The following is a 22,017-nucleotide window of genomic DNA, read 5'->3' as shown; positions in this document are numbered from 1 at the left end:
CTCTCTGAGGTTGTTGTGTCCACACTGCCCCCTTCTGTCCCCACAAGTAGGAGAGGCAGCCACCGTATCAACAAAACAACAGCATCTCTATTAACCAGACTCAGACAGAAGGACAAGGCAACACATATTCCCAAGGAGAAGGCTAAAAAGCATCTGTCTTGAACACACTGCAATTACAAATCATTTCCATGGCATTTTCATTCAGTTGCATTTTAATTGTTTTGTTAAATGAAAAACTAAATATTGTATAATTCTGGATTTGGTCTGAAAGAGTAACAGTTTTCCAACTTTTGAAGCATGGGGGAGACATTAATGTTGTCCACTGTTACTATGACACTGCTGAAAAATTACAAAATAAAATCAATTTTCTATAAGTACTAAACGTGATTCAGTAAAGATTCCAAATTGAAAACTGTTTCCCCAGGGTTTTTTAGAAAGCCACTGGATAGTACACAGACAACATCCTTTTGTGCACACTATTTACCCCTGAATTGCTTCAGGCTAATGTCTCAATAATTTTCACTCCTTTCTCAGGTCCTTCCCACAAAGGACTTAACTAATGATCCATGGACAAAATGAAGCATTTAAATTTATTCATTAATCATTCATCTCCAGCTCATTGAAAATGCTAAACTTCCACAAAATTAAGATTGAATATTGAAAAGTGATTGAGGGAGACAGCTTCAAGAGTGAGGAGAGTGAAGAGAACAAATGAGTGCTATTCCTAATAACCAAAACAGGATCTTTCAAAAGACACTGGTCTTCACATGGGCATGGTCAAGGTGGCCAAGGTGTACTAAATGCTAGTTAAGGTCACAGGTTTTCACTAGTTGTAATTAGATCTTAGAATCTGGAGAAGCGTAGAATTTCTGTCAACACTGCCTGTAATTATTCTCTTTTCCAATTAATGGTGACATAGATTAATTATCTGATGAGGCAAAGCCAATTGCAATCATTCACCCAGCTAAAATTAGATCAGTCCTGACAGCAGCATGAAAGTCACCTGTTTCATTGTTATGGATTTGCTGCAAGTAAAGAGGGGGGAATAGTGAAGCGTGCTAGGGTAAGTAAGTTGTCTGGTACAGGTGAATGTCCAATTACACTGCTATTTGAACTGCAGTCTTCTACTCAGTTGATCCACCAGCATTAGGACTGCGCTTGTTTGTTCACCTCGGTCTCATCACGGGCAGTAGAGTTATCTGCCAAGGATTGCAGGAATGTATAGATGAGTTGAACTTCTTCTGACATCCTGTCCTGAATGAATAAACAAAAACAGGATCATTAAGACAACTGTTTTTCTATAAATGTGATCCGAACAGGTCCTCAATATATGTTCGGAGGAAACATAGCTTGCGGGAGAAACTTATAGTAGTAACATCACTGTCTTGTACTTCTTTTTGTGAGGAAGGAGAACAAGAGACTCCTGGTAAACCAAGTCCAGGTTCAGTGCTCTTCTGTTTTAAAAACCTCAGCATCCAGTTTTTCTATTAAACTGCCTGGCACTGTCAACCAGCTTGGGAATCTGAACTGGCCTAGCCATGCAGAAATTCTCTGACTAACAATTATATCAGAAACAAGATCTTGGATTACTGTCCCCTGGGACTGGGGCAGTGGGCGTCTGCTCCAATCATTACTGGCCATTCAACAAGGCTCTGCACAGCTCTTCGCTGTTAGCCATTGTCAATTATGCCATCCCTTGTGTAAACTCATAGAACCCAAAGCTGAACTGCCAGTTCTGGCAGGAGTGTAACAGGATGACAGGCCACCCCACCCCCTGCACACATACACATACACATACACATACACACACATACACGTGCGCAATCACACACACACACACACACACACACACACACACACACACACACATGCACACACACTAAGGTTCCACCGCCTCCTCCACTTAGAGCTACTTTTGAGCGAACTGCCGTTTGACTCCACATTTAAGCATGCTTTAGCCGTGACAGTGCTAACCTGACCTCCTTTATGTTCTTCGTGTGAAGCTAAGTGGACATGATGGATTAGTACAGGCCTCATCAGGACTCAGCCTGGTTTAACTCCTGTTACAACTGGTATCAGTTCTATTGATACCTTAATTTATTTGTTACAATTTTCACGTAAAACTGTAATGATATTCTCGAAATCTTGTTTTTGTTTTGACCTTTTCAAACCGCTGACAGATCTAATAATAACTTTGCTGATATTAGCACAATATTATGATCAATGATCAATGAATATTTTCAAATTCATACAGATTGATAAATTATACTAATGTATTTTTTCAGCTTTAAAGATTTTTCTACATCTGTAGTTTTTGGAGGATAGACCTTGAGCTGGACTGCTCATGAGAAGCCTGTTTAAAGTGAGTGCTGCTTGCTCTGATGGACCCTGTGCTGGGCTGTGACGGGTGACGGTGTGGTGCGCTTGAATACACCAGCTCTTTTGTCCTTCACACTCTGCAGCTCCCTGATAGCTCCTCCCCCTATGCCCCACTCCTTTCTGTCTTGAGCTGTGATCGGCTCGGGCCTTTTGAGAGGCTGGGCCACTGAGACAGGGCTGCTTCCTGCAATGTCTGAACTAGATCCATCAAAAAAACATGTCAGTAGTCAGAGGAAAATGAACTGGGAATGAAAATACTTAATAGATTTTCACAAGGCAGTCCCTTGGAAAAACCTCAAATCAAATCAGAGCACATTTTGCCTTCTGCATAGCTGAAAAATCCATTGACAGAATTTTGGTCGGGGACAAACAAATATTGGGATTCTCCGAAAAAATGAAAGAGATGAAATTAAAACAATTTTGGTTTCGCACAGACAAGTGCTGCTAGTTGAAAATTGTGGATGCTGTTAAAGAGAAGTACATAAGGAAAAGTAGTCTTTAGCATAATTGCACGCCACCTGGCTCTACCGTAATGCTGGACAGGACATTTTGCAAAGATTCATCACTGTCCCTCTGTCCGCTTCGACCTCATCTCACATCACAGCACAGATTAGACACCGATTATCATCTAATTGAAGCTCCTTACTTCTCAACCTTGCAGAACATGCTCCTACTATTCTGTAAGACAGACACAAGGTGATCTTGCGCCAAAGAGAAATCTTTAGAACTGCTTTCTTCAACTGAACTCAAAACATCCTTGCGAAACATGAGACAAGCTCAAATGTTAATGCAAAGTGACCAAAGGCATGTGTGTTCTGTATACAGAGCTATCTTTTGAGGCACAACAAACCTCCAACATGGGGTCAGTGTACGGCCAATCTAACATACACGCCAACCATCACATCAGAAGGATCCGATGAGTGAATATATAGAGAGCAATATACAAGTAGCATCTTCAACTCCACAATCGTGGCAAAGGACAAGACCTTAGAGGATGTTTTACTGTGGCATTGCCTAGCTACACATGTTTGGCAAAGAAAACTCACAGGATGAGACTCCCACAATGCTAAGCATCACTGAAAGTTATTGTATCCAAAACAGTCATCCGGTAGAATCCCTAAACTGGGGTTAAAGTTGAATAAAGGACTTTACCATATACATGAGTGGAGGTAGTTTGTGCAGTTTCTACCCTGCTCTGCATGTATATGTTCAAATACCTGAGCTGTTTTTATTTTCTGGTCTGATTCTTGAGAAAGAAACTGGCAACCGTCCAGTTCAGCCTGGCTGTAGAGGCTGCGTTGTTTGAAGTATTTCACCAAGGCATTGTGCATCCTCTTCTGCAACAAAGAGAGCTAGGGGGAGAGAAGGCAGCGAAAAGGAATTGGTAAGGCAGGAGAGGAAATTAATGGCAGTGTTCAAGAAGAATGATGGAGGGGAATAGAGAAAGCAGTCAATAGCCCATTCTGCAGTACACGGGCCTGACAGGAATTTCACAGTCTCTTGGTTTCTCTGCCCACTCGTGTGCACTCATCAGAATCCAGTCACATCTGGCTGCCAGGATGGGGGGTTAATTTTCTCTAAATGCTTCAGCAGTTTTGTTCTAGCTGAGGCAAACTCTGTGACTGCAAAGCTGATGAGTAAAATATTTCTACTTCACCCAGTTTAACTTTATACCAATCCCCTCAAGACATATTTTACACATACACACAGAGTCATGAACCCCCCACTGAAACCAGAAATTATTCCTAGTCTCTTGGAAAGACATGCTGCTTGCTTTATTATTTGAACACAGTTTCAAGCAAAGAGGTTTAAATTCTGATAGATGCCATTGCCTTTCTTTCCCCTTCATCTCTCTACTCTTCCTACAAAGCTTATCATTGCTTGGCAATGTGTTCCCCAGTGCATTCGAAACTAAAGCGAATTAGCTCAGTCATCAGCTCCTGAAGGAAAGACAATAACGAGAATGCTCTTTATGGTGTACCCTGTTAAAACCTGGAAGTTGAATGCCTCCACACAAACAAGCAAACTTGTTCTACTGTATAAACAAAATGATTTTTATATTAAGTATATACTGTCCGTGGAAAATTGTGTTTTTTGTTTTGTTACGGGGTTTTTTTCCTGAAGAAAATTTCAATCATAATATGAGACTTCTTTATATCACCTGTCATTAGCTGTTGTTAATTCTGAAGTGATAACTATGCTTTGATAATCAACAAATGAGTAGATTATCCACTTCAAATATTCTTGCAATTCTGTTTGCTATATTGGATATAGGTGTTGATTGGCTAATTGGAGTAATTGATAACTGAAACATAATTGCATTTTAAGTTGAACTCAAATGCATTTGTATTTCCTAAAAAAAGCATTTTACCGTTGTGTTATTTTTGTTGCTGTGAATCTTTACAAATGTAGCACCAGTTTTATAAAGCAAATACATGCGTAATAGTGCATCATATTACAATATATAGCTGTTCCATTATGCCTTTCACCATATTTGGTATAGCAATTATGGTGAAAGGCATAATGGGACACAATACCTTGTAAATTCAATTGTGGCCTCCGAACACAAGGGGGGGCGGTAGAGTTCTGGGTTTGGTTGACTGACCTCTTGCGGAACCTTTAACGTGTAATTATCTACTGTATATGTACACACACAGACACACACAAGCATGAAGATATAGTTTTCTGTTTTTACATTGTACCACTGAGCTATGCATGACATATTTCTGCCTTATAGGTAAGATTAAGATCTATACCTACACATGGGAATTATTCTGCACATTTAAAAAAGTTGAAATGGCTTCAATGCAAATTATTTCAGTTTGAATACAATCATTTTTAGGATGACAGTGTCAGATTTGACCACCCCTGCGTGTTTCTTGAACATATTATCACTGTGATAGTATCAAAACAATGAGGAATTTACCTCAAAAATCGGTGTAGTCTACGGAAAGGTCAGATGTAGAGGGTACCAGTACTGAAGATATTGGTGTGTAGATGTCAGCTATAAAACTTTTAACGTGGGCATATGTTTATGATTTTTTCGGAATCTGAATTCCCAGTGGTTTAATGTCACCTGTCAAAATGTTTTTTCAAGGCTAGGCAAAATAGGCATTTTACTCACATGTGATGATATTCTGATTCCTGAAATGATCCGCACAATGTTAAATGCAGTTACGCTGGTGCCATGGGTTTCATGCAAATCAATTAAGGGTGATGACGTGCTGTGATTTATATGTACCAATATGGAACACAAATTTAAAACCCTTAAAAAAATAATTGTACACTTCAAGCAGATAAAGAGAACTTGAGTGCTCCTGTATAATTCAGATTAAATATGATAGGTCTTCAGCGCCATTTCAGAAACATTGTTTATTTAAGCTTGTTATGAAAAACTAAATGTAGCTATAAATATAGAAGCTGAGAGGCTGCTGTTGTAGGAGTATAGAGTTGAAACAAACAAAAATGGTGAAGGCTGAATCCAGAGTAAAAGAAAATCAGGCTTTGATCATGAGCGTGGAAAATCCTGTCCACAGGATTTTATTTTTGCATGCATTTTTCACTTGATAACATTCATGCAGTTAGATGAGGAATTGCACAAGTATTAGTCATTTTTGGAACAAATAATATGTATTTTTCTTTGAAGAAGCGATGTGGCTTCTTCCCGGTGTTATGGCTGTCAAGTGTAATTCCATTCCAGTTTAATAGTGGCAAAAACATAAAGATTAAACAGGGAAAATTGTGTTGCATTGTTTCTGTCAACTAGTCGTGATTTCTGGTGTTATTTTCGTTTTGATGGTATGAACATGGACTGATCTAACCTGTGGTTGCTGCTGATCCCTGACTAATTGCTGTGGTAAGGGGAGGCAAATTAGTTCAACAGTGATATTAAAAGGTTTCACCTCTGACCACGAACAAAAACTGTAATCACGAATAATGTTTCTAAGATCACAGGAGTTAGTTTGGCATTTAATCCTATGCCTTTGCCTTTGGGTGAACTCCACACGCATTTGTACAACTTAAACTAAATTCCACATTCAGAAATATGTACCTCAGCCACGGAAATCAGATTCCCCCCTGATCACAGACGTGATTAGACTGATGTTTTCATCAACAGATCACACAGTCTCAAAAAAGTGTACCTCTACTTTATGTGGATTTGGCAGACTTATCAGATATATATAGCTGAAGACAATAAACACCTACCTGTGTGTAAAAATTAAAAGATTTATGTGCAAGGGTTTTCTTGCCCATGACACACACAGCCTCCTGTTTGGCCTCCATCAGAATCTTCCCCAACCTTTTGTACTCTGTTGCAAGTTGTTTGTTCTCTTTCAGGGCACTGTTTAGTTCCTCCTGTAAACATACATTGAAAGAAAATGTTTCATGTGTTGTTTCATATGAATAAATATATTAAATGCTGTATTGTATTATCCTGACAAACAACAAATCAATTCCCTCATGTATCAAGCAGTATTTGGGGAGTCATCCTGACAAAAATGAATGATTATTTCTATACATCACTGTAAATATGAAAGTCAACTCAGTATCCCCCACATACGCAATAAAGGATACCTATACAAATGAGCTTGTTAACTCATAAATACAAGTCAGTCTTGAGTTAAAAATTACATAATTAGTCAGCATGTTTTACTAGAAGTGATCAAATAAGTATAGCACTAAATTACTTTTGGAAAGTAACCTAAAGGTATTCCAGTCAGTCCAAACATGGACACACTGATAGATTTAGCACAATTTAAATACTTGGTTAAATAGAACATGGTTAAATACCATGTTCTCACTTCAATGTAGGATAATCATCTAATCTAATGTTTTCGTATCTCCAGTAGTCAGCGGTTTTATTTTTTGTTGTCTGTGAGAATGCCCTAAAAGTGAGAATATTTTTCAGGCCTAACTAAAAGGAGGATATCTTTGTTTGAGTGTTTATCATTGTAACACTCAGCAGGTTTCAGTCTTAAAAGTGCATTACCATCCCGTGTTCTTGTTGGAAAATTAACCTTAAAATAATCATGATAACCAAGATGCAATAACCAAAAAGTGATGGGTTTGGGGCCGAAACAAGTACTGGAACATACACAGAAAATCATTCAAAACAAAATTCCCAGTTGCCTCTCAGGACATCCATTTGTAGCAATAATAATTCCAGGTCATTTAAGATTTCAGACTAAAAATGATGTGGTGAGTTTGAATATATCAAACAAGAGGGTTAGGGTTAGGGTTAGGGTTAACCCTAACCCTATTGTTTCTTTTGTTAATTGATTTGTGTCAAAATACAAATGAATTACATAGATGAGCATGGGAATGCAGGTAAAATAAAACAAGACACTCCAAGACAAAACAGACTATAAAGTAAATAACATACAATGTAAAGAATTACCATTGGATTCTCCAGTTGTAATTTGACCCACTATGTGTGTATAAAGTACAATTAAGAACCTTGATTGAGTAAAATTGTTTTTATATCAGGGAACACATAAATAGAATGGAGACAAATTAACTTTTCTGGGATATAAAGAATATAACTCAAAGCGTGTGTCTTCCCTTTTCATCTGAACAGTTTCCCAAGTAAAGGAAATGTGGCTGGTGAATATCTCAACTCTACCTGCAAACATAATGAAGTGTGTCTCTGCAGTAAAACAGAACAGCACTAAAGTGATGAGTTTAACCCAGCAGAAAGAGGGGCTGTAAACATGACAAATGCCTGCTATTGATTTCGGGTTTAATTACTCCATGCAGCACTGACAAAGCCCATCTGATGCTGTTGTGAAGTGTAAATGGAACAAATTACACTTCACTGCCCATAAGAAACTGATAGCGTCGGCAGTTTGCATTGTTTACTTTGTCCTCGCCAAATGACAAGTCCTGGTCAGATCAGAAATAGGTGAATTTGTAGAAGACACTTCACAATATGACTACAGATGCTGTGGATAAGTAATATCATATATCCCTTATGTTTGTATATTTAAAGAAAGTCATCTTCAAATTTTATTTAGAGCCACAAACAAACTCACACCCCATCCTCTGGAGAAACACTATGGACCTGTGTCAGTTTCTAAAAGAAAAAAGGAACAACACCCAAAACAAAGTTTAATATGAGCTCAGAAGTGTTGTAAGGAATCTCATATGTGGAAGCGTCTAACCACCCTGCTTTATGCACAGTGATTTCTAAATGCTCACTCTGCTTATTATGTTATGCTTATGTAGACATTATGTGTGCTGTTTATTGGTCTCTGATTAAAATGACCAATTTCCTTATAAGTTCAGACTGTCTCTGATCTTTTTATTTGGTGAGGAGTATTGTTGTTATATCATCTTATTTTGTCAAGTGAAAAGACTAAACCCTTTTTTGCATGACTAACTTTTATCTGGCTAATGGGAGTTGTGTCTATGAGGAAGACTTCTAATTCTTAAATTGTCTCACGCCAACAACTTCTTTAAAGTTGCTGCACTTGGATGCATGGCAGCTTAAGCTCCATTGCCTTTTCTTGTTTTGAACTAATGCATTCTTGATCACCGTTTAATGAAACTATATACCACATGGCGATTTCACATTAGATAAGCCATGTGAAACCCCCATCAGCAAAGAGGCTCTGGCTGGGGCTGATAATCCTGCAGATGAAAACCTTACAATAAATAGGGTTTTCTCTTAGAAAGTACTGCTCAGATAAATGTCACTTGATTTGATATTTAATAGTTTGAGTATTGGTGTTGAGCAAATTATTTTTGTTTGTGTCCTAGGTGTCCATATAGGTATGTATATGACATATAGTATTATATATTGTACATAATACAAATGAAAATAAATGTTGTTAACATATGCAGTACAAATTATGCACTGAATGCATATATTCAGTAGAAAATGTTGGCCTATAAGTAACACAGCACAATAGACAGTCTTTTACCATGGCACGCATCATCAAATCCGTCCAGAAAAAAAAAGACCATAACAGCACTGAGTTGTCATTTGTGAGAAAAGCACTTAAACAAGATTGACCATGGCTTGTAATTTTAATTGCAGACAGCTCTTTTCTCTGCATCTTAAGGGGAGTATTGTAACAAGCAAAGCGTTGACACTAATCCACAAACAAATAAACAATGAAATGTTTTATTGAGCTTTCTGATTTTACCGTATTTGACAACAATTGTAATGTACTTACAGAAGGTAGAACACGGAGCACTGAGCAACCTTGAATACAATGTAATAATTTGTTACCTTGGTGTTTTCCATTTCTTTTTTTCTTGCAGTAACATGAGACGTGTGTGTCTGCAAGGATCGCTGTGTTCTGTGCTGGCAATTATTAATATCAGACTGAAAGGTGCTCAGAATGACAGAGGCAGATTTTTCTTTAAATTTCAAAACACCAACAGCATCCCTGTAAATCAAAGAAAGAAATAAGATATTAGATATAGAACTTAAAAGAAAAACAACAAATATACACTTCAGCAGTGAAAAGCTGAGAAGACAGTTGAACACTTCTTGAGGAGGGTTTATACTAATTAAATTTGAGTCTTTGCTCTCCTAAAAAGTTGACATTGCTGTCATTACCAAATTGGGCTGCACAAGATTTAGGTTGTTTTTTTTTAGGATTTAAAATTTCTTAATCTCAAATAATGCATCAAATGCTTCCTCAGAATTCCAATACTTACTCAGTATTTTCTATGACTTCTGAGGTGCCTTTAGCAGTTCTTTCCATTTCATTTGAAACAATCCGGTATTCTTCACCCTGCTTGGTAAGGTCACTGATCTTACTCATTGTGTTTTTGTATCTTATTGTGATGGCACTGAATAAATCCTGAAAATAAAGTGACAGTCATAAAAAGAAGGAAATTTTACTATGTCAAAAGTCCTCAAGAAACATCAGAGAAATATGAATGAAACGAGTATAATTAATATCATAATACTCAGAAACAATTTAATTCTGAATATCTTTAGGAAATTAGTTAAAATATGATAACACAATACACACAAAAAAAAAATGTGAGAAATTACTGAAAAATTATCATGAATTCTTTAATATCCTGGAAAATGTACTCAAAGTTAGAGAAATCAAAAATAATATGACACTAAGAAAGAAAGACGAAAAAACTGAAAGAAGTATGTTACTAATTTCAGATATTCTTGCTTTAATATCTTACCTTGGCTGCTCCAAGTTGGTTATATTTTACTGTCTTCTCTTTTTCAAGTTGTGCTAATGTCTTCCTGTGGTCTGACTGAATATTTTCCAGGTGTTCTGTCAACCTTTTCATTTTCTATACAAATACAAAGCAAACAGAGATGTAGCTCACCTCAACTCTCATTACGGTCTCTTCTCAATGTATGTGTATTGTTTTACCTAAGTTACATTAATACCTCAATTCGCATCTCTAGAACTTGTGTTGCTGAGGAGACAATTTCAAACTCATTCAGCAGGTTTTGGTGAGCAAGCTCAGAGCTCCTTTGATGTTGCTTAAACTTTTCATTGGCATTTTCATACTGAGTCTGATGCACAAGAAAATATATAGCACAATATTATCAACTTTAAGTATTACCAAAATAACAGGAGATGTGTCAGATGTAATATAACAGGGAAGTGTTCCCATCTAAAGCGGCTCATGGATAAACCTTGAATAATTCCAGGGCAACTGTTTGACCCATCAAATGTTTTTCCAAGTCTTCAATCTTTTTCTGTAAAGCATGAGAAGACAATAAATAGAGGACAATTTTTGCACTCTCTGAAATTTTTCTTCCACTGTTGCTCATGCAGTATCTATACAACAGGTACATACTGTATTCTTTCACTGACCCTGGCCCTCTGTTCTTCCATGAAGGTTAGCTGCTCCTGCTTTTCTAGCTTAGCCTGAGTGACATTGTGCTGGGCAACAACTTGGGTCATTTCCTCTTTGGCCCTTACCCACTGCTCGTCATTGTCAGTGATTTTCTGGAGCATCTGATTCCTATCGTCATGCATGTGCTTCACTGCACTCTCACTAAAAATCACACAGTAAAGAATAGTAAATGGAGAAAGCACATTCACTGCCTGCTCCATAGAATGCTTCTTTATTTAAATTATATGCAGTATAAAAATGTTGAATTTCCCTCCACTTTTTTGAATTTGGCATTGTGCTTTACCTCTCAGATTTTTTCTGCTTGAACTTTTTGACCTGCTGTTCAGATCCAATGTTTCCTTGACAGATAGCTACAAGTGCATCACTTTTTGACTTGAGCTGGCTTTCCATGCTGGAAATTTCTATTCTTCTATTAAGTTTCTGTGTACAACACAACATATATGATGAGATCGCATTTTTTGGAAACACAACAATGTAACACATTACTGTACTAAAAGAAGTCATTGTAATCATTTGCTCCCTAATTGATACTATATGTGGACTAAAAAAGCAAAACACATCTCATTTCATTTGTTATTATATATGTTAATGTATCTTGTTTTTTTTAGGCAATCGATTTTTCCAAAACCATTTATTTTAATAGCAACTTTTTATTGATTGCTTGTAACTGCATTGTAAATCAGAATCAGAAATTCTTAATTGATCCCGGAGAAAATTGAGTGCATAATAATAATAGTAATAATAATAATAGTAATATCAAAGTGCATGTCCTTGTTACATGAAGGATTTGTGCCATTTTAGTGCCACTAAACTTTCTAAATAACAAAGGGTGTGCTTACTGCATTGCTTTTTTGAATACTGACCAGATCCTGTTTCATACGCAGTCTATTAGATCCTGAAGTGCATGTGTGTTCACTAGCATTGCAAAAAATGACACTCAAAAGATACAGATAGCGCAGATCAAGACAACACCTGAATTATGATGCCATTATGATATTACTCACTGCCTTCTCAAAGTCTTCCTGCAGTACAAATAATTCCTCTCTTAATTTCTTAGTTGTTTCCATTTCACCTTCAATTTGAATTTTTAATTGTGCAATCTGTAGAACAGAAACACATAAATCAGACTATTTTGGCAGACATTTTAACTGCATCTACAACGTTGGTTACCTGGTGTATTTTTTTCTTCTCAGACTCCATAATTTCAGGGATATGCTTTGTAATAGCAACACACTTTTCCTCTGTTAGTGCAACTGTCTTGTCAGCTTCCCTAATTTCAGCACATAGGCCTTTCTCAAGCATTCTTAACTGGTTTAGTTCTTTGCTGAAGTGAAAAACAGTTTTAATTAGCAAGTTGATGAATAACACAGCCACTGTCTTTCTATCACATAACAAGCACATTTGACTTCATTTGTTGTGTTTTACGCAGCCACTTGTCTAACATGTGTATGGGTTTGATTTGTCTGCGATAGAAATGTCGGAACGCATCTTAAAAAAATGCCTTTTTCACAATTCTACGATTGAATTCTGAACAAATTTTTACTGTGTTTGGACTTACTCTCTCTTTGTGAGCTTGTTCTTCATAGTTAACAGTATATGGTCCATTGATGTCTTATTGTCGGTTGTGTCTATTTCCATCATTTTTAACTCCTTCTCAACCAAAGTAAGATAATTTTGTGTCTTTGAGAAAACTGCATCAACCTAAAATACAGAGGACATTTAATGTGCCTACTATTCTGCACAGAAAAAAGTCTTGAAAAAATTAATGAAAATCATAGGCAATTCAACTGTCATACCCAGTTTTCAGCAAATGAGGACAAAGAGAGGCTACCTAATGATTACAATTAAAATTTGTGTTGGAAAATCAGAAACAGAAAGATATATTCTCCGCGCTGTCAGTAAGCTTGCATACATGAACATCATAGCCTAGGGTTATAAACCTCATAAAGAATAATTTGTCGAAGTATGAACAAAGAAGATCTGATCAGTTTGTTGTATCTTCATTTTCAGTAGTCCCCATGAGACCTTTCTCAGATAGTGATAATTTGTTGAATCAAAAATATCAGGCGGGTTAATAGTCTCTATTTCATTTTCTGGTGAGAGCTGAAAATGATTTGGTGTTGTTATTGTGCTCTTTTCAAACAAATACCTACCAACTGAATATTAGCATGTGTACAATGTGACATTTCAACACTTCGACAGGATTTTTATTGCAAATTGTAATTAAGTTTTACACTGTTTAATACACAAAAAATCTGCATATTTTCAATATCTATTTATGTCTATCTTTTTATTCTCACAAATAAGATTCAATTTTGGTTAAAAAAAATCTGTATCTTTATGACCTATTCGATTAGAACGAGGCTGACCGGAATGTTATAGTATGTATTATTTTTAAAAAAGTGAAACAATTATTGCAGTTCCACAATTTTTTATTTAATCAATGACATAAATGGTGAGTAAATAGGAAGTTGGATTGCAATCCATCCAACGGTTTCCCATAAAACTGCAAATGTCAAACTAAATATAGAGTAAAAAGGATGTAAATATCTTACATCATTACAGAATGCAATGGAAACCATTTAAATGACTTTTCTAACTGAACTGCCTGCTTATCTGACAGTCGACCAAAGCCACGATGTGTTTTTTTTTTCTTTTTTAATGCCAATTACTGATTGTTTGCATGTTTTACATAGCCGCCTTACATATATCCATCCATTGTCTACAGCTTATCCTACTCAAGGCCGCAGGGGATGCCAGTGCCTATCCCAGCTGCCATTTAGCGAGAGGCGGTGTACCCCCTGGACTGGTCCCCAGTCAATTGCAGGGCCACATCAACAGATAACCACTCATTCTCTTATTTACACATCCAGCTGTATGTTTTGAACTGTAGGAAGAAAGCGGAGAACCCGGAGGAAACCTACTCGGATAACAACAACAGAGAGGTCCCCTGTCGGAATTGAACCAGGGTCGTTCAAGCTATTAGGCCGAAGCGCTAATCACTGCTCCACCCACTTAAATATATAGTTTAGAAATTTGAATTTTTAGAAATGATCATGTGGATTAAAACAATGTCATTCATTCATTATCTATACCACTTATCATGTACTCAGGGTTGTAGGGGTGCTGGAACCTATCTCAGCTGTCTTTGGGCAAAGGGCAGGATTCGGTCACCAGTCGATCGGACGGCAACATATAGAGACAAACAACCATTCACTCGCTCATTCACACGTTTGGGCAATTTAAGCTTCTGCGTGTTTTTGGATTCTGGGAGGAAATCAGACAAAACCCTAAGGATGCCCACACAGACCCCCTGTTGGGATCACACCAAGAACATGGTTCTGTCCTGTGAAGCGGAAGTGCTTTCCTCTCTGCAACCGTGCTGCCCTAAAATAATATTAAGTCTGTGAAAATACAAAGATTGATAGTTACATTTCTTTTGGGGTTTTATAAAAAATAAATTCAGAGTACCTCTGTTTGCGCTGTGTTAATCTCATTTATAATGTCTTTCTGGAGCTGAAGGTTTTCTTTCACAACAGAAATTTGTTTTTTGGCACCACTGATATCCTCGTGAAGGTGCTGGTTCAAAGCTTCTGTGTGGGACAGTTTCTCCTGAACTTGCCCAAGTTTCTCTCTTTCCAGTTTTAATTTCAGTTTCATTTCAGGTATGTCTCTACCACGGGCCTTGTGCTCTGGACAAAGCAGTAAACAAAAAGCAAGCATTTATCTATTGAAATTTGGGAAATCAAAACTGCAATACTTCAAAACACAAAGAGATCTAAATAGAGGGGTGCCTCTCGGTCACTAACCTTTTTGAACTACAGTAGAGTGTTCCTGCTGCTTCCACAGTGAAATACTGTCTATTTTCTTCTCCAAAAAAAGTTTTTTTCTTTTCTCTTTCGAAAGAGCCTCTTTTGCACATTGCCAATCCAAGTCCAGATGCCCAATCAGACAGACGACCTCTCCAAGGACATCATTTATTTCCTTGAACAGCCATGATAACTGATAATTTTCTAGAGTACAAAAAATTACAATCAAGTTGTACTGCACCTTCACTTTCATTTCAAAAAACAGAATTATGAGACATACAATGATACAACTATGTATTGTAACCCAAGTAGTATATTTCATTATGATTTTAATCAACATTACTGTAAAATTACCTTTCTCGCTACAACGAATCTCAGCATGATGTGTTATACTTTGACCTCTACTAGACTTAATTGACAGCTTTACCTACTTTGTATGGAGAGACAACAAAAAAAATGTAATTCTCTTTTGATGTTTTGATTTCTTTTGATGTAAATATTGCTAATGCTTTTTTGGGAACGATTATATAGGTTTAAAAAGTATGCAAAGTAATTGCAATTGAGTATGAACAAATTTTAAGATTGAAGTTCCATCATATTTGGTGTTGATGAAATACATAAACTCTCGCCCTGCAAGCAGCACTAACCAGGTTCTCACATCATGTAATGGAGAAACAGCAGTCAATGGTGCAGAACAAGAATGATGTAGCCTAACAATATTTGAATTCTCTTGAATGATGTGTGTCATATACAGTGTACTTCCTTTTGGCCCATGTGGCATGTTTGGGAAAATGGGAATCTGGTCTGGTAAAGGTAATATGGAGTGACATTAAATATGTGTCATATTTCAAGGCAAAACATAAAAATTCAATGTTTCATAATGCCAACAGCATTTGACAAAAACCCTTGTTGGGATTGTTCAACCCCTTAAGAGTTTCATATGGATTTGGCAGTGCAACAAAGCAGAATGATTAGGCAATATATGTGGTTAGTATCAAGCTATTATCAAATAAGATGTTTTGACCAGCACATTCAGGGTGCATCATTTTGATTTGCATTATGATTTCCTGTATACAGCAGGGGGTGCTATGACTACACAGCAAAACTAAGTATGCAACTGTTTTCCATGAAATTTTGAGACAGGTCAAACATTATTAAATGAAGGGGCCTGGAAGAGTACGTCAGAATTTGAATGTCATTCCCCATGACTCAAAGTTGGCCTGTGAAATCTTTTTAGATCAGGCTTGATTCCTTGTGCAATATTAAAAGGACTTGACCTTGTTAAGTCAACTTTCATCAGTTTGATTTTGTTTTATGACAATTCTTGTCATGGCATCATAGTCAGAAGACTCCTCAAAAGCTTTTAAAACTAATGTCATCAACATCTGTTCTGCACACTGTGTTCATTCGATGCCAACACAATAAAAATCCTAAAGAGATGTACATAGTTAACACTATGATCAATATGAGGAAAACAGAGGAAAGAGAAAATATAAGATAAGATAAGATAAGATAAGATAAGATAACATCACATCACATCACATAATAACATAACATAACAAAACATAACTAAGAGCTACAAATACAAATATTTTATGAGGAGAAAACAATAGCAAGAATTTCATTTGTCACAATGAGGATAAAATATTGACCAGTAACGATTCTCCATGTTACTGTTAAATACAGAAAAATAACATCTTAACAAGGGGGGGCTTTCTTGTAAGTATGCACAAACATCAAATGTATAATTAGTATTTCAGAAATGTCTCTATTTTTTAAAAATTGTTTACCTCTTGAACTAATCGCAATGCCCTCAACAAACAGCTCTGAGGATAGTGATTTGGAGTCTGAGTCTTTGGGGTGGAATCTGGGAAAGAAATAGTGATAGTCAAAGGGTTGAAAAAAAAACATAAAACAGAAATGAAAATCTCAGCATTGTGTAGTCATTTTTAACACTTTCTTCAAAAATCATCTAGGAAATTCCTTAATTAATTTCAGTTGATGGCTTGCTGATTTTTCAAGGTGATTAATTATGAATTTACCTTTTGCGTTTTAAATAATTTGAAAGGTTATAGCCTATAGATACTCAACACACAACACTAAAATTACCAATAAAAGCAACTGAAGTCAAAGTAAGATTCACCTTAGAGTTTGGTTATATTGTTGCCCATCTTGATCATATTGAGGATATTTTCGAGGCTAGACACAAAGCAGACAAACAGGAAGGTGTTTTTATTGTTTTCCGGATGTTTGTCTTAGAATCTCTCTGAGGTTTGATAATATCTTGCATTTGGATACAGTTACATTACCTGTTGGCACCAGTTCTCTGCCTTTGTCCTCAGCTCTTGGATATGGTGCATAGCATTGTTGACATTTGCGGAATGACTTTGAAGCAAAGCATGAGAGTGATGTCTCCCAGAACAAACATTTTGAAAATCTGTATGACCTTGAGAGAATAAAACAGTGACATTTTTAAATGAACTCAAATCTTTTGTTCAGCATCAAACAATTGCTAGAGACACAAAAACAAGCAAATCATTCAGGGATTATCTGTCCTTTATAATGTCGTATAACGCCCAAGAAATATGTATAAAAATACAAAACATGTAAACAATGCATCAATCAATGAAAATCAGGAAGTTGAAGATTTATTTTTGAACAAACGTCAAATGTACTTCGTTAATTTTGGTTTGAGAAGTAATTATGAAAATTGTTCAGCTGTGAAAGAGGTTTTGTGATTACTTATATTCACTGTGAGTCTGATTGCACGAACTAACTGACTTGCCAAAGAACTTGAACATCTTCGGTCAATAACAAGATTGCCATTCTTAGTAGTGAAAGGACGCCATCTGCCTGAAGAAAGAACTAAAACACAAAGAATAGATAGAGCATTCCCACAAGAGAATAGGAGGAACAATCAAAGTTGGTCAGAGTTTGTCATGGTATATTGAGAAAAGTGAAATGCTTTGCGAGAAAGACAGATTAAAAGTAGTAATGAAACATAGCGAAAAACATCAAATAATGGTAACAAAAGGGGGAAGGGCATTCCCTCTCCTCTAAAGGATTGAGTAGACTACCTTTTAAGTCTGTCTCCACCTGATACACAAAAATACACCTGGAGTCTTACAAGAATAATGTCCGAAATTAAATTATAAGACGCGAGGCTTCCTGGAAAGGCTCCAATTGGTTTCATATGTAAATGAATTATAAAATTGAGATATACTTGTAGGATTTTCTTATACATTCACACTGTACCAGAGAGAGTAATTAGAAATTGCATTAAGGAAACACCTTGCTAACGTATTTAGTGCAGTCTGAATCATGCTCAACTTTTGTCTGTCAGCATCCGCGAACTTATCAAACCAGAAAACTAATTCAGAGCTGAAACATCTGATCAGGAAATGGTCTCTGGATTAATTTCTCGATTAATCAGTTACAGAAGAAGCTTTACCTATTGTTGAATAGCTTAGAGAACTAAAGAACCCAGAAATTGCTAACATTTTGAAAGTAGCTCAAATCCATTATAAAAACATTGGGCGAATATTAAATGTCTGACTGGAAGCTAATCAATTAAGCAATAAATTGTGGCAGGTCAAAAGTGTCTGACAGAAAGATGGCAGTCCAAGAGAAAACTAGTTATGACTTTATTTAGGACTAAAATCCTATACCACACCCATACTACAGTGGGGAGAACAAGTATTTGATAAACTGCTGATTTTTGAGCTTTTTCCACTTGCAAAGCATGTAGAGGTCTGTAATTTTTTTCATAAATACTCTTCAGCTGTGAGTGATAGAATCTAAAACAGAAATCCAGAAAAACGCACTGTATGACCTTTAAATAATTAATTTGCTTTTTATTGCATGATATAAGTATTTGATACATCAAAAAAACAGAAGTTAATACTTGGCACAGAAACCTTTGTTGGCAACTACAGAGATCAGATGTGATGTATGTGTGTGTGTATATGTGTGTGTATATGTGTGTGTGTGTGTGTGCGTGCGTGTGTACGTGTGTGTGTGTGAATGCATTTGCAGCTTGCAGATATCGTTTGTCGTAAGGTGAAAATGTGCTTTGACAAATGGTCTTCATCTATGTCACTTCTTTGTTCCTGTAAACATGGGATGAATGATTTATAAAGGGTTCTCATTATGTTAGGGGTATTAATTTAATCAATACATAAATAAATAAATAGATAATGGTCACTTTCACTATGTACTTTGTTTATTGTTGCTGGCAATACACTGTATGCTCCAAAGTTCCACTTGATTGGTGAACATGAAAAGCCTGGATCTGCTCAAGAGAAGCGTTCATTTAGAGATCTGCACCACTGATCTTCAGTCTTTTCACCAAAACAGAACGCACAAACTGGCTCTACTCTGACTGCAAGTATTCCTCCCTTACTTTTATATCAAAAACTCTGTTAAAAGGGGGGACAATCTTTTCATTCCCAATATTGTGCAGAATTACTTGGGTGACAAGAAATATGAGATTGTACGTTTAGAGCCATTAGCAGTATATCTTTGCGAGAACTAACTGAGGCATGTATTCTGTGTTCAACTTTGCATGGTGAGGATATTTCCTAAATAAAGTTTCTTTTCTTGCATTTCTTACCTTAAACGGAGTGTAACTTATACTCATATGAGCCATGAGGAATGATTATGATTTATTTCTCAGATCTTTTTTTTGTGCATTTCACTTAGTGGGAACGTGTTTGTCACACACAACCTCATTGGTCTGCCAATAATTTTATAGCTGTCTTTTACGTTCACCAAACAAAAATACTGACCAGCATGAATCAACATTTAACAACACCAGCATGTGTTGTTAAATGTTGATTCAGTATAGTTGTCATATTAACTGAGATATCTGTACTGGCTAATTACTATACATTGCCAATCAAAGTGGCCAAAATAAGAATACAAAATATTTGATTCCTTAAAGTTTGCCCCGTTTATACTCCATGGGAAAAAACTTAAGAATTTTTGAAAAACTCACCTCAAATCAAATTAAAAAAAATGGAAATATAGAAGGCCATGGTTGCATTTGAAATCAATTTCAAAAAGACAGCAAATAATTGCATAAAAAATGTCAAAAATATATCAGAATATCAGCAAGGATTTGTCTAAAAATTAGTGAGAGTTGGGGGGTGAAAGCTTGACAAAAGAACTGTGTGGTAGATAAACAGAGGATGGCAACATTTTCCTTTGGGGTCACAAATTGTTCCTACAAAAGATAATAAATCACATGCAGTGCTTCAAAATGAAAATCACAACCATATCATGTTCCAGTAATTTTGTATGGCATGTCCTATTACGGTTCCAAATCTTACAGTAAACACATAGGATCATTTGACGGCTACTCATAAGAATGTGCCCGGCTTTCCATTATTAAGCGTATAATAATGTTTTAAATGTGGAGTTGCCATTGAGCTTTTTAAGAACAATATCTTATGTACGTAGGTGTAGGTGTAAAGGTGCTACTTTCTGGCAGCCTCTGCCCATACTACACAGAAAAATGCATAAATAACATTGACGCACAGTTACTACTGAAAAAAACCGTTGACCAACAGTTACTGCTATGCTTGGTGCAAATTAAGCAGAACACAATTTCCAAGTTTATTAAAACTTTCTTGAACTCGGTGACAGCTTGCTTTTTCAGTCAGTGATGCTCTGTTATTTATACAAGTGGAATAGCTACTGAGAACCTTCCCCAGACCAGGGTCAAAGAAGAAAGAAAGATTGAGACCTGAGATGGCAGCCATCTGCTGCTCAATATTTGAGATAAATAATAAACATTAAAGGGTTAGGAAGGTCAAAAGCAATGCAGCTAGCTGAAATTGCGACATATCATTCAGACAGGTTCTATTATTGCCAGAGACTGACCTCATGTGAATCTGAGTTCCGATTACCTTCAAATTGGTCTCTGGAAAGAATTCAACATTATTAAGCACCATTAGGTGTATTCATCATCCCCATTAATCTGTGTTGTAAAGAGGCTTGAGCTCAGACAGTTGTGAGGGCGAGGAGAAAGATAAGTTTTATAAAGATATTTTTTGGGAAAATGACCATCTCACCTTGCTGATTTGCCTGCTCTTCTCTGGATGGGAACCTGAGGGGTTCGAGGTCAGGCATTCCTGCTGCAACCTGAAAGTTATGATAGCTGATATCCTGCCAGACCTATCCACCCATGTCGTTAATGTTAACAAAATTCTAAAATAGAGAAGAGGAAAAGAGGTAAAGTTACATAGTACAATATTTGTACCTTACTTATCCGTCGGAAGGGGTTGACTATCATTCGCTTAAGTAACAGGTGATACCCTCACTCTTCTCCGGATGTTATTCACTTAGCTAATGTTAACTCATTGTTCAATTAACTGAGCTACTAACAAATTAATGAGCTGGGGGATCGTTGTCATGACAGAAAGTGAAAGCTAATAATGGTAGTCAACTTACTCGTGTGAACGTTGACCGTGTGTTCTTTATGGCTGCGTTGTTTGTCTGTCGTGTTAAAATGTCACATTTGCCTTATAGAAAGTTGTCTTCGCTCAAAGTTTCCTCTGAATAAATCTACAAAAGTTGCAGTCAATCTCCAGCGGTAGTTGCTTAGCAACCAGGGCTGCGACCCGAGCTACGTTCAAAAACAACAATGAGGGTTGTGTTGTTTAGCAGCTTTGGGAGGCGTTGCGGAGCGAACTGCAAAAGACAATGCAGCTGGTGATTTCTTTTTAATATTCCAAATATATGCTGTATATATATGCAACATCAGTACATAAATGACGCATTTTAGTATTCTCTCTCTCTCCTCATTTCTCCATCTATCTATCTATCTATCTATCTATCTATCTATCTATCTATCTATCTATCTATCTATCTATCTATCTATCTATCTATCTATCTATCTATCTGTCTGACCGACTGACTCAATATCGTTCCAATCTAGGCTTCCCATTACATCATTGTAAAAAAAGGTGAAATAACTACT

At 36.5% G+C, this 22,017-nt stretch overlaps 2 protein-coding genes across 2 annotated transcripts; both read right to left on the bottom strand.

Moving 5' to 3' along the window:
- Window positions 1–579: 579 nt before the first annotated feature.
- On the bottom strand, window positions 580–10,957 carry LOC147218940 (coiled-coil domain-containing protein 178-like). The gene is made up of 8 exons (XM_086172308.1): window positions 10,930–10,957; window positions 10,751–10,779; window positions 10,537–10,650; window positions 10,048–10,193; window positions 9,614–9,773; window positions 6,586–6,735; window positions 3,597–3,731; window positions 580–1,254 (listed from the first exon to the last, which is right to left on the bottom strand). The coding sequence occupies exons 2-8, from the start codon at window positions 10,760–10,762 to the stop codon at window positions 1,147–1,149; spliced, it is 825 nt and encodes a 274-aa protein (XP_086028434.1). The 5' UTR covers window positions 10,763–10,779; window positions 10,930–10,957; the 3' UTR covers window positions 580–1,146.
- LOC147218939 (uncharacterized) lies at window positions 10,827–21,997 on the bottom strand. Its single transcript, XM_086172306.1, has 13 exons — window positions 21,489–21,997; window positions 21,110–21,245; window positions 17,345–17,481; window positions 17,179–17,234; window positions 16,826–16,902; window positions 15,036–15,239; window positions 14,698–14,918; window positions 12,785–12,927; window positions 12,397–12,550; window positions 12,231–12,326; window positions 11,510–11,646; window positions 11,167–11,367; window positions 10,827–11,065 (listed from the first exon to the last, which is right to left on the bottom strand). Exons 2-13 carry the CDS (start codon window positions 21,165–21,167, stop codon window positions 11,035–11,037), a joined length of 1,515 nt encoding a protein of 504 aa, XP_086028432.1. The 5' UTR covers window positions 21,168–21,245; window positions 21,489–21,997; the 3' UTR covers window positions 10,827–11,034.
- Window positions 21,998–22,017: the final 20 nt, after the last annotated feature.

This window comes from Fistularia commersonii, chromosome 25 (genome assembly GCF_037954325.1).
Source record: "Fistularia commersonii isolate RoL2024-O1a breed Wild chromosome 25, RoL_Fcom_v1.0, whole genome shotgun sequence".
Taxonomy (NCBI): domain Eukaryota; kingdom Metazoa; phylum Chordata; class Actinopteri; order Syngnathiformes; family Fistulariidae; genus Fistularia; species Fistularia commersonii.
This window is presented reverse-complemented; position numbering and strand designations above follow the sequence as displayed.